The 13,917-nt window shown below is 34.6% G+C and overlaps 1 protein-coding gene across 2 annotated transcripts in view; it reads right to left on the bottom strand.

Moving 5' to 3' along the window:
• Positions 1-13,917, bottom strand: part of KCNH5 (potassium voltage-gated channel subfamily H member 5) — a 362,650-nt gene that overhangs the window by 76,061 nt on the left and 272,672 nt on the right. The window contains exon 10 of one of the 2 annotated variants that reach the window (XM_030930684.1): positions 447-643. The exons of the other annotated variant lie outside the window; for it this stretch is intronic. Within the exon in view, the coding sequence (XP_030786544.1) occupies positions 447-643 (197 nt within the window). The remainder of the gene's footprint in view (positions 1-446; positions 644-13,917) is intronic. 2 annotated transcript variants of the gene reach the window in all.

Genomic DNA, 13,917 nt, shown 5'->3' with positions numbered 1-13,917 from the left:
GAGTAAACTTTGTGAATTGATTATGAAATGAGAAGTGCCTAAAGAGAGCTGAGAATGTAAAATAGGCACCCAGCTTGATTAACTTTACCAGCTTTTAAAAAACCCATATAATAAGGTAAAAGACACTGGAATTGATTTTATGGCAGTGTTATAAACTCCAAGAACCAACTACATCATAGGAAAGTTCACAGCTTGTTTCTCTTCAAGTCTGTTTTTCATTTTGTATATTAAATGGTAAAGATTCAAGTCTTTACTCATAGAAACAGGGTGTTTTTTCCCTTAAAAAGTTAACAAAATATAAATAAAGGGAAGGAAAATTATGCCACTTTACATTGATGGGAATTTAGTGCTGCAAAACAAAGTATCTTTTCTACTCCTCAGCTAATAGAGCTGAATTAATTAATACTCTGGACACTAATAAGAAAAAGCAGACCCAGACAACATACCCGTTTCCTCAGATTGCAAGTAAGAGTGAGATTCCTTGAGAAGGAGTTTGCAAAAGCTGTATAAAAGTCCAGGACTTTGAGCAAGGCTTCCCGCTTGATGATGTGTAGGTCACAGTACGTCAGTGCTCGGACGTTTGCACATGCATGGGCAAGGGTGGTTTCCTTCCAGAAGATGTCTCCAAATACATCACCCTTCCCTAGAAAACAGTATAAGATACATATTCAAGTATCTACCACTGTTCTTATTGTAATCACTCTAGTTATTCAGTTTTATACAGTATTGACCTTCTAGCATAATTTAGAACTGAGGGTATAACTGCATCTATAAACACATAACAATATACAATGCTTTCATATAATACAGAAAGTAATATCACCCTAAATTCAGTTATTGATGAAAATCTGGAGTGACATGAATAAATGGATCCAACAGAGAAGCCAAACACCTCATTTTAACAAATAATTTCATTATTTTCTGCCACCTTAACTTTTCCTATTTTGACTAGAAGGAGCAAAGGTGACTACTTAGTTTCATCCTTGCCTTCTGGTAAAGATAATAAAATGCAACATAGAAGGATCTGCTGTAAATAAATCTAGGGCTGATCCAACATATATTAAACACACATTATTCAGTAACTATGAATGGTGCCCTAAGCCAATTAAAACTTGCCACGACTTAGTTCCCCAAGAATGCCCTTCCCTCTCTACCTAGCCAACCTTATACATGTTCTCAGAGTCCAGCTCAAGAGCTCCCCATCCACAATGACAAAGCTGAAGGACCCAGCTTGAGTAAAACATGGAGACTCAAATGTGTTATCCCATGAACAGTTCTATAAAAAGTGCTACACTATCATCAAATGTAGACGGCTTTTAAACATTCTAGAAATCGCACAGAAATCACCTATTCACTTCAGAGCACTACCCACTGGTGGCCTGAACTCAACCATCTATCATTTGAAATCAAATACTTAGTTGCCCAAATAAAAAGAACGAGAAAGAGTCTAAGGTTAAAGATCCCAAAGGCCTTTCTGCCGAGGCAGTTCCATAAAAGTCCCTGGTTTCTGAAGTGTAGTCAACTGCATTCTTTGTTCAACTTCTGCGTGAAAGGAAAAGTTTTAAAGTGAAAAAGACAGGGGGAGTATATCCAGGAGGGAAACATCTTCCTAGAGACACTCTGTTAATGATTTCTTCTTTTTGCACTCAAACCACAGAGGTGAGCAACTATCTGCCGTCATCAAGCAGATTAAAATCAGAACTAACAGGAAAAAAAAAGAAGAAGAAGAAAGAACTTGCATCACCCTTCAGGCCAGCCAGACAACCAGAGAGAAAAGAAAATGTGTAACCACAGAAATGAGAGAGAGACAAAGACAATGACAAGACAGAAACAGAGAGGTTGAGTGAGTGAGATTACAGATTCTTTGCTCACCTAGGTAGTTGGGAAGTTCTGAGAGAAACATGGGGCTTGATTTCAAGCTTAAGAGGGACTTCAGGGCAGAAAGAGAAAATATGCACATGACTGAAGAGGTGATTAAAACCACCACATGATCATGTGACCAGCATAAAACAACTATAATGAATATTTAATTAATCTTAAGCAATTCATTTGTTTCTGGACCCTCCAAAAATTCCTTTTAGTTCATGACACTGATGAACGAATTAACCATCTAATACCCATTTATTTGCCCAAGGAAGGGAGATTAGAAACCTGGCATCCAAACAAAGTCTCTAGGGTTATACAGCATCGTAATAACCAAAGGGAGACTGCAGTTATAGAAATTCTACCTCCTTTTATACAGATGAATTTCAGAACTCTGTACGTGGTATTCTCTTCAAACTAGTAATCCCAATTATAGGCATTTATTCAAATTGCATAACAAGAAGTACCAAATTCATTTATGAAAATGCTCACTGAAGTGAAATTTATAATCACAAAAAATTAGAAATAAATGTCAATAAATAATGAAATAGTATGCAGACACAAGGTATCATAAATTTTACAAGTGACATGGAGGTTATATAAGGTTATATAAAATAGTAAAAGCAGGATATCAAACCATACACACAGTATAATCTCATTTTATGTACCCCATCTCCCCACCCCCAAACATACATACATATATGCACACAAAGCGCAGAAGTAAATGCATCAAAATGCTAGGTCCTCTCTGCATTACGGAACAATGTATGGTTTTCATTTTGTCTTATAATTTATGTGTAATACTTTGTAAACAGAAAAGATCAACAACTGTTACATTACCACAGTTCCTGATGGTACCAAAAAAAAAAGGCAAGCTTTTAAAGGGCTGCTTTGATCTACTTCTTATTTCTTTTCCTTTTTATTCTTACTCTTTCCATACTGGATTTTTCCTTCAAGAGATAGAAAAAAGGTCACACTTCTCTATGACTCATTTCTGTATCATTTTCTTAAATTGTCAATTATAACCTCTTAACCATTTATGAGTGCTCATTACTTTACAGCTATTTGGTTTTCATATATGGTACACTTAATAATAATCAATGCTTTTGACTCAGTATTTTCATGTCTGAGAATCAAAACATTAGAACCACTGCATGTAATATTCATTATAGTGTTATTAATGATAACCCTAGATTTTTATTTAAACCCTATATGTCCAATAGCTATGGCAATTGTAAAAATATGTGTAAAATATCAATGTCCAAAGAATTAAAACAGCTTTTGAGATAACATGCAAAAAATTCTTAACTTACAATGTTAAGAAATAAATATATAAAGAATAATATGAATATGTTTACAGCTATAACAAAATATATAAAAATGAAACTGAGGTGTCAAGACTAAAAGAATTGTCAATTAAGAAATCTACTTTATCTTCTTTTCTTAAGACAATTCTCTTGATGGAACCAAAGTATAATGTATTTTATAAGTATATGTTATTATATATAGTTTATTAGTCTGTTCTCACACTGCTAATAAAGAATGAAGACATACCCAAGACTGGGTAATTTATAAAGAAAAGAGGTTTAACTGACTCACAGTTCTACATGACTGGAGAGACCTCACAATCATGTCCACAGGCAAATGAGGAGCAAAGCCATGTCTTACATGGTGGCAGGCAAGAAAGCTTGTACAGGGGAACTCCCATTTATAAAGCCATCAGATCTCAAGAGATTTATTTACTACCAGGAGAACAGTATGGGGGAAACTGCCCCCATTATTCAATTATTTCCACCTGGCTCTGCCCTTGACATGTAGGGATTATTACAATTCAAGGTGAGATTTAGGTGAAGAGACAGCCAAACCATATCATATAATATACTATGTTATATAAATTTATCAATTGATACAAATTGAGCTAAAAGTCTAAAGGGATACAAGACTAAAATAAAATGCATTTAAATAATAATAGCAACTGGATTTAAGTGGTATGTTTATGCGTCTTTTTCTTCCTACTCTGTTTTCCAAATTTTTCTATATTAAAAAACAGCAAACCATTTTCACCAATGTCTTTCATTATACTTCTTAATAAAACTGAATTCATAAAATATATACATAGATTTATAGATCATAAATAAATATTCATTGATTATTAAGTGCATTTTCAACAGGTTAAAGGTACTCAAAATAGAAAGGTAATTTCTTCTTACCAGTATGGGTCATTTTTAATTAAAGAATCATTCAAATATCTGTTATATATTTTATTTAACTTAACTGATGAAATTAAAAATTCTTACACTATTTCTGCCTAAAATTTTTAAATTTAAATTATTACATTAAATTATTATGTTTTTGGTATTATGGGAAAATAAAAAGTCTATGATATAGTGAGGATAGCAATAAACTAGAATATGAACTCATGATAAACTTTATTTCCTGCTCCTCTCCCAAAAAAGTTTAGAAAAGCATAGTAAAATTAACAAAAGTAGATAATTCTGCCCCCAACATCAGAATTCACTTTACGTAATAAGCAATACTAATTGTTTCATTACATAGAATTTTCATTAGGATATGCAATATGTAAACTGGATATTAAGCTAATCAACCATTTCAAAGTGTGTTTACTTTGTTGGCTTTCTACGTCACCTATTAAGCAATCAATTCACAACAAACTTTTACCGCATTTCTGGAAATATGGTCATCTTTCAAAAAAATTAATTAATTTACCAGCCAAACTAAAGTTGGTTAATGTCCTTCTTGAAGCATATTATGCACATTTACTGTAAGTCATCTCAGAAATCATAGGCTGTGAAAATGTGGAGTTAGGCATGGAATATCTAACGTGCATGCATCTAATATGCATGGAATAACTAATGAAGAAACACTTTTCTTTATTGTACAAAAGATTTTGCACACTTTCAGGGCTGGGAACTCCTGTTCATCTTCTTGACTACAGAACATTTGATGCTGGTTTTTAGGTCAGCTCCTGCTGGGTACAAGTAGTCTCTGCTATAAACATTTTAGAGCTAGAGATAACTAACCTCCCCTCAAATCCTAAAATTAGTAGAAAGCTTGTGCTAAACATGAAAGTTGTTGTTTGGTCTATTTATATTTTCTCAGTTCTTTTCATCAAGTCTTATGAAGTATTTCACTGTTAAACTACAGGAAAAAGGATTGTAAAACAGAAATAAGTGTTAAAGACTCATACAGTAGGAAACTGGAACATTTAAGGCAAAATAGACAGAGTTACAACATAATTAAAGAAGTAATACAGACTACGACATGCTTAGGGATTATGGTCCCCTAAGGGGCTGATTTTATAGCCAGATTTATTTTTTCAAATGTGAGACACATTATTTGGTGAGTTAATAACATAAATAAAATAAATGCATAAAAATTACCACAGTTAGGCAGGGCACGGTAGCTCATGCCTGTAATCCCAGCACTTTGAGAGGCCGAGGTGGGCAGATAATGAGGTCAGGAGTTCGAGACCAGCCTGGCCAACATGGTGAAACCCCATTTCTACTAAAAATACAAATATTAGCCGGGCACAGTGGCAGGCGCCTGTAATCCCAGCTACTTGGAAGGCTGAGGCAGGAGAATGGCTTGAACCCAGGAGGAGGAGGTGGCAGTGAGCCGAGATCACTGCCACTGCACTCCAGCCTGGGTGAGAGAGCAAGACTCAGTCTCGGAAAAATAAATACATAAATAAAAATTACCATAGGTATTCATCAGTGAGAACTGCTAACTACTATATCCAACAGGTCCCAAACAAAATATCATCTGAATTTTACTTAGGTAGTTTTCTGTGAGTTTAGGGGTGTGATAGTGGCTCTATTTGAAGATTTTTCTATACAGTGATCTTAATCCATGTATTCACTTCTTTTTTTAGTAAGTTTTATTGTATATACTTGAGATTTAACATGTAACATTATGGAATACATAAAGACAGTAAAATCACTACAGTGAATCACTATAGTAAAGCAAATTCACATGTCTATCATCTAACATATTTTTGGTTGTGAGATGAAAGCAGCTAAAATCTACCTATTTAACAAAAATTTGTATTACAAATAGGCATAACCCTCATTTTATTGTGCTTTACCTTATTGCACTTGGCAGATATTATGTTTTATATAAATTAAAGGTTTGTGGCAACTCAGTGTCAAACAAGTCTATCAGCATCATATTTCCAACAGCACGTGATCATTTTGTGTCTCATTTTGGTAATTCTCACAGTATTTCCAATTTTTTCATTATTATTATATCTGTTATGGAAATCTGTGATCAGTAATCTTTCACTGTTATTGTTGTAACTGTTTGGGGCCACTACAAACCACACCCATATAAGATGGCAAACCTAATCAATACATATTGTGTGTGCTTTAAATACTCCACTGATCCATCATCCCCCAACTCCCTCTTCCTCTCCTCGGGCCTCCCTGTTTTCTGAGACACAATAATATCAAAGCCAATCAGCAACCTTAAAATGGCTTCTAAGTGTTCAAGCAAAAGAAAGAATCACAAATCTCTCACTTCAAATCCAAAGATAGAAATAATTAAGCTTAGTGAGGAAGGCATGTCAAAAGCTAAAAGAGGCTAAAAGCTAGGCCTCTTGCACCAAACAGCTAGCCAAGTTGTGAATGCACAGTAAAAGTTCTTGAAGGAAGTTACAAGTGCTACTCCAGGGAACACATGAATGATAAGGAAATGAAACCGACTTACTGCTGATAAGGAGAAAGTTTTATTGGCCTGGATAGAAGATCAAACCAGCCACAACATTCCCTTAAGCCAAAGCCAAATCCAGAGCAAAGCCCTAACTATCTCCAATTCTGTAAAGGCTAAGAGAGGAGAGGAAGCTGCAGAAGAAAAGCGTGAAGCTGGCAGAGATTGGTTTATAAAGTTTAAGAAAAGGAGCCATGTCCACAACATCAAAATGTAAGCTGAAACAGCAAGTACCGATGTAGGAGCTGCAGCATGTTATCCAGAAGATCTGCTAAAATAACTGATGAAGGTGACTAGACTAGACAACAGATTTTTAATGCAGATGAAACAGCCTGCTATTAAAAAAGATGCCATCTGGGACTTTCACAGAAAGAGAGAAGTCAAAAACTGGCTTCAAAACTTTAAAGGATAGGCTAACTCGTTAGGGTGTAATGCAGCTGCTGACTTTATTTGAAGCCACTACTCCTTGATTACTCCCAAAGCCCTAGAATCTTAAGAATTATGCTAAATCTACTCTGCCTTTGCTCTATAAATGGAAGAACAAAGCCTGGATGACAGTGCGTCTGTTTATAGCATGCTTTATTGAATATTTTAAGCCTACTGTTGAGACCAACTGCTCAGAAAAAAAGATTCGTTTGAAAATATGACTGCTCATTGACAATGCATCTGGTCACTCAAGAGCTCTAATGAAGATGTACAAGATGAATGTTGTTTTCATGCCTGCTAACACAACATCCATTCTGCAGCCCATGGATCAAGGAGTAATGTTGACTTTCAAGTCTTATTATTTCAAGAAATATATTTTGTAAGGCTATAGCTGTCATAGATACTGATTCATCTAAAGGATCTAGACAAAGTAAATGGGAAATTTTCTGGAGAACATTCAGAATTCTAGATGCCATTCAGAACACTTGTGATTCATGTGAGATGTGAGAAAGCCAAAATATTAATATTAACAGGAGTTTGGCAGAAGTTGATTCCAACCCTCATGGGTGATTTTGAGAGCTTCAGACTTCAGTGGAGGAAGTAACTGCAGATGTAGAAATAGCAAGACAACTAGAATTAGAAGTGGAGTCTGAAAATGTGGATGACTTGCTGCAATCTCACTATAAAACCAACCAGTGAGAAGTTGCTTCTTATGGATGAGCAAAGAAAGTGGTTTCTTGAGACAGAATCTACTCTTAGTGAAGACGCTATGAACATTGTTGAAATGACAACAAAGGATTTATAACAGTTCATAAACTCAGTTGATCAGACAGTGGCAAGGGTTTGAGAGGACTGACTCCAATTTTGAAAGAAGTTCTACTGTGGCTAAAATGCTATCAGTCAGCATCACATGCTACAGAGAAATATTTTATGAAAGGAAGAGTCAGTTGCTGCAGCAAATTTCATCGTCATCTTAGTTTAAGAAATTGCCACCTCTATTCCACCCTTTAGCAACCACCAACCTGATGAGTCTGCATCTATCAACACCAAGGCAGGAGTGTCCACCATCAAAAAGATTACAACTCGCTGAAGACTCAGATGATCATTAGCATATTTTAACAATAAAGTATTTTTAAATTAAGGTATATGCATTGTTTTTCTAGACATAATGTTATTGCACACATAATAGACTAAGCATAATGTGAACATAACTTTTATATGCGCTGGGAAACCAAAAAATTAGTGACTCTATTACAACATTGGCTCTATTATGGTGGTCAGGTACCAAACCAATACACTCCCTGAGATATGCCAATACAATATTATTAGCTATAGTCTTCATATATACATTAGATCTCTAAAAATGTTCATCCTACATGTGTGCTACCTTCTATCCTTTGACCTACATGTACTCATTTCCTCCCACCCTACTCTACCTCCCCACCACTGTTTTATTCTCTATCTTTGTATATTTGACTTTTTAAAAAGATTCTACATATAAGTGAGATCAAGTAATATATTATTTATGTGTCTGGCTTATTTCACTTAGTATAATGTCCTCAATGTTCATCCATGCTGTGGCAAATGGCAGGCTCTCTTTCTTTTTTAAGGTTGAATAATATTCCATTGCATATATTTACTACATTTTCTTTATCAGTTCATCCATCAATGGATACTTCGGTGGCTTCCATATCTTGCCTATTGTGAATAATACTGCAACAAACATGGGAGTGAAGATATCTGTAGGAGGTGATAAATTCATCACTTGTGGGTATTTACCCAGTAGAGGGATACTGGGTCCCACAGCAGTACTATTTTTAATTTTTTAATAAATCTCCATGTTGTTTTCCATAATGGCTGCACCAAACTACATTCCCACCAATAGTATACCAGGATTCTCTTTTCTCCACACCCTCATCAACATTTATTATATCTCGTCTTTTTGATAATAACCTTCCTAACAGGTGTGAGGTGATATCTCATAATGACTTTAATTTGCATTTTCCTGATGATTAGTGATTTGAGCACCTTTTCATATACCTGATGGTTATTTTTATGTTTTATCTGGAGAAATTTCTGCTCAGGTCTCTTGCTCACTTTTTAACAGGGTAATTTATTTTCTGCTATTGAGTTGTAAGAGTTCTTACATATATGTGGTTTGCAAATATATTTCCCAGTCTATAGGCTGCCTTTTCATTTTGTTGATTGTTTCCCTTGTTGTACAGAAACATTTTAGTGTGATGTAATCCTACTTATTTATTTTTGCTTTTGTAGCCCAAGCTTCTGGTGTAATATCCAAAAAGTCATTGCCAAGGCCAGTGTCAAGGTGTTTTTCCTGTATGTTCTCATCAACGTGTTTTATAGTTTCAGGTCTCACAGTTAGATGTTTTATCCATTTTGAGTTGATTTTTTGTGTGGGTGGAAAATAGGGTACTAATTTTATCCTTTTGCATGTGGAAATCCAGTTTTCCCAGCACTATATATCGAAAAGACTACTAATTTCCCATTGTGGCCTCTTGGCACCCTTGCTGAAAATTAGTTGACTATATGTGTTTGGATTTCTTTCTGGGCTCTCTGTTCTGTTCTACTGCTCCATGTTTCTTTTTTATGCCAGTACCACACTGTTATAATTACTAGGCATTTGTAATATAATTTTAAATCAGGAAGTGTGATGCCTCCAACTTTGTTCTTTCTCCATATAGATTTTTGTCTATTTGGGTTTTTTCTACAGCTTCACATGAATTTAAGGATTGTTTTCTCTATTTCTTTAAAAATGTCATTGGAATTTAGATAGCAATTGCTTTGACTATGTATATTGCTTTGGGTAGTATGTACATTTTAACAATATTAATTCTTATAACCCATGAATATAGGATATATTTCCATTTATTTGTGTCTTCTTCAATTCTTTCTTTCTTTTTTTTTTCTTTCACTGTTCCTTGTGGAGCAGGGCTAACTTATTGGTGGTATACCCAGAGCCATCTGATTTCTTTCATCTATGCTTTATAGTTTTCTGTGTACAGATATTTTACCTTTTTGGTTAAATTCATTCCTATGTATTTTTGTAACAATTGTGAGATTTTTTCTTGATTTCTTTTTCAGCTAGGTCATTATTTGCATATAGAAATGTTGCCAATTTTTGTACTTGATTTTGCAACCTGCCACTTTACTAAATTTGTTTATTAGTTCTAACAAGGTTTTTGTAGAAACTTTGGCTTTTTCTACATATAGAATCGTGTCATCTACAAACAGATAATTTTACTTCTTTCTTTCTGTTTTAAATGCCTTTTATTTATTTTTCTTGTCTGACTGCCTTTGCTAGTACTTCCAGTGCTATATTGAATAGAAGTGGTAAGAGCAGGCATCCCTGCCTTGTGCTGGATCTTACTGGTAAAGTCTTTAGTGTTCCCCATTGATCATGATGTCATCACCACTAGACCATCATATACGAAGGGCTTAATGGAGTTCTTCAACGGGAAATGAAAGGATAATAACTATCAAAATGAAAATATATGAAAGTATAAAACTCACTGGTAGAAGTCAATACAAAGTCGGGCCGGGCGCCGTGGCTCAAGCCTGTAATCCCAGCGCTTTGGGAGGCCGAGACGGGCGGATCACAAGGTCAGGAGATCGAGACCATCCTGGCTAACACGGTGAAACCCCGTCTCTACTAAAAATTACAAAAAAATAGCCGGGTGCCTGTAGTCCCAGCTACTCCGGAGGCTGAGGCAGGAGAATGGCGTGAACCCAGGAGGCGGAGCTTGCAGTGAGCTGAGATCCCGCCGCTGCACTCCAGCCTGGGGACAGAGCGAGACTCCGTCTCAAAAAAAAAAAAAAAAAAGTCAATACAAAGTCAAAAGCAGAATATTCCACTACTATAGTATTAGTATATAAATCTTCCAGATCTCTAGTATGAAGGTTAAAAGTCAAAATGGTCAAAAATAACCATAGCTACAGTAAGTAACTTACAGTAAGTAAGTCACAAGAAAAGAAGAAAAAAAAAAAGGACCTACAAAACAACCAGGAAACAATGAACAAAAGGGCAAGAATAAGTCTTTACCTATCAATACCCTTAAACGTAAGTGGATTAAATTATCCAATCAAAAGACAGGGTGGCTGAATGGATATTAAAAAAACAAGATCCCACTATATTCTACTTGTAAGAACCATTTTAGCTTTAAGAACACACATGGGCTGAAAGTTAAAGAATGGAAGATATTCCATGCAAACAGTCACCAAAAGAGAGCAGGGGTGGCTATATTTACATCAGATAAAATAGATTTCAAGTCAAAAACTGTCACAAGAGACAAATAAGCTCATTATTTAATGATAAAGGCATCAATTTATCAAGTATATAACAATTGTTAATATATATGTACCCAACATTGGAGTATCAAAATATACAAAGCAAATATTAATGGACTTGTGGGAAAAAATGCATAGAGATGCAATAATAGCAGGGGATTTCAATAACCCACTTTCAACAATGAATAGATCAACCAGATAGGAAACTAATAAAGAAATATTGGACTTGAACTGTATTCACTTTTATTTATTAGTCAGTCCTTCACTATAAGTTATCATTGCAATTGGCTCATAAACTTCATTATAATTACATGGGTCCAAAAGTATATGTTTTTAATTATATTATTTCAAATGGATTCAACTATGTACAAACTGCAAGGGTCACAAAGTAATATTTTAAAAAGGAAGAAGAGAAAGAATAAAACAATGAGTATTGAAACTAAGAAATTATATAGGTTTATTAGAATAAAATCTTTTAAAACATTTAGAAAAGACGTCTGTCAGTCTTCAATGATTGATGTCCAAAGTCATTATGTTAAAAATCATCATAGATACAAGCTTGAAGACATTTTCAGAGAAGCAAATAATAATTCTTATCTCTTAAAAAAATAACTGATTTAGCTTGTAGATTTTTTTACACACACAAAGAATGAGCCAAATAACTCTTATTAAGCAGAAGTAAAGAGAAGGTATCCTGACATCAGTAAGAAGCCACCTTTAAGGAGGTAGAAGAAATGTTAATAAACATGCTGATTATCCTGAGTTTGGCACTATTAGTGTTAAGAACAAATTGACTGCATACAAAAATCCAAATATGTGCTTAAATCAAGAAAAGGAATGGCATATTATAAAAAAGAAATCCACGCAAAAGACTAATTTGGAAATCAATTACATCTTGAAACTCTCCTGTCTTCTTTTTCTAAGAAAACATTTAGAGTTGAAGCCTACGATATTGTTCATATTATAACTAAGTCATACAACTTTTGCAACTGTGAAGTGTGAGAAATAATAGCTGTCTTTTCTTCCTCATTCAATTAATGAATCTGACATCCTGACTCAACCCTAACTCTAACCTATGATGCAATAATCTGACTTCTGTGTATGTATCCAAAAGTATTGAAATCAAAATCTCAAAGAGATAGCTGTACTCTCATGCTTATTGTAGCTTTATTCAAAATAGGTAGACTTGGAAACAACCTCAGTATTTATCAGCAGATGAAAGGATAAAGAAAACGTGGTGTATGCATACAATGGAATATTATTCAGCCTTTGAAAAGAAGAAAATTCTGTCATTTGCAACAATATAGGAGAACCTGGAGAGCACTAGGCCAAACAAAATAAGCCAGTTGCAGAAGTACAAACACTTCATGATCCCACTCATATGAAGTGTCTATAATAGTCACATTCATAGAAGCAGAGAATATAATACTGGCTGTCATGGCTTGGAAGATGGGGGAAGGGATAGTTTTTGTTCAATGGTTATACAGTTTCAGTTATGCTAGATGAATTAAGTTTTAGATATCTGCTGTACACATACAGCCTATACTTAACAACACAGTACTGTGAACTTCAAAATTTGTTAAGAGGGTAGATCTCATATTAAGTGTTCTTACCATGAAAAAAATGACAGAAGAGAGCTATGGGAGTTTTAGGATATGTCTATTACCTCAATTACGGTAATGGTATTACATTGTGTGCATTCAATATATGCAGATATTTGTGTATCAATTATACCTCAATAAAGCTGTATTGATGTGATAGAAATGTGTATGAGTAAGGGCAGTGATCACAGAAGCGTATAGGGAAACAAAAAGCAATCACAGGGATAAAGGAGTGAGATTAAAAGCACAGGGTTTCTTTCTTTCGTTCTTGTATTATTGTTACTTGTCTTTCGTTTTTCCTTTACCTTATGCTGTATTATTTATTTATAAAATAAAATGCTACCACTTAAAACATTTTTTTAAAGTTTTTTGGACTTTTTGTTCAAAAGTTGAAACATTTGCTTTACGCCGTGAGGGAATAGGCAGATTCAGGAAATAGAAATCTGGCTCTCAAGAAGTCTTTAATTTTGTAAGAGAGACAGACCAAAAAAAGTACAAAATAGAAGAAAATGAAGTAAGTGTATACAGATTGGGATGTGCAAAGCGCAGAAGAAAAATACTGCTTTTAATTTTAAGAAATTAGGAAACACCTCACAAAGAAAGCAAGCTTCATTTCCACTGTAACATTTACCATCTCAGTAGACCCTGAACTCTTCCATAACCCAGATGAAAGAGGAGAGTCGAATGTAACATCCCTATCTTGTGTTCTAAGAACTCATGGCATTCACACCCTGGGCTCAACTCTCCTTAGTCCTAAACACCTCCCTCATGGTAAACCAGTTACTTGGAGAAGGACAGTATTTGTAGATACTTAGTAGCTATAGCCAATTCATACTTAACTAAGTACCTTAGGTAATATTTAGCGAAGGATTTTTGTAATGTGTACTGTTATGGTGCCTAATTCTTGGCAGTGGTGTTAGAGAAATCTTTTTTTAAAAATAAAAACAAATAAACTGGTAAAGGTAATATAGGTACTCTATTTTCCATTAAGATTAAA

The sequence above is a fragment of the Rhinopithecus roxellana genome, chromosome 5, assembly GCF_007565055.1.
Source record: "Rhinopithecus roxellana isolate Shanxi Qingling chromosome 5, ASM756505v1, whole genome shotgun sequence".
NCBI classification, from domain to species: Eukaryota; Metazoa; Chordata; class Mammalia; order Primates; family Cercopithecidae; genus Rhinopithecus; species Rhinopithecus roxellana.
The sequence above is the reverse complement of the archived record's forward strand: the minus strand, read 5'-3'. Positions and strand labels throughout refer to the sequence as shown.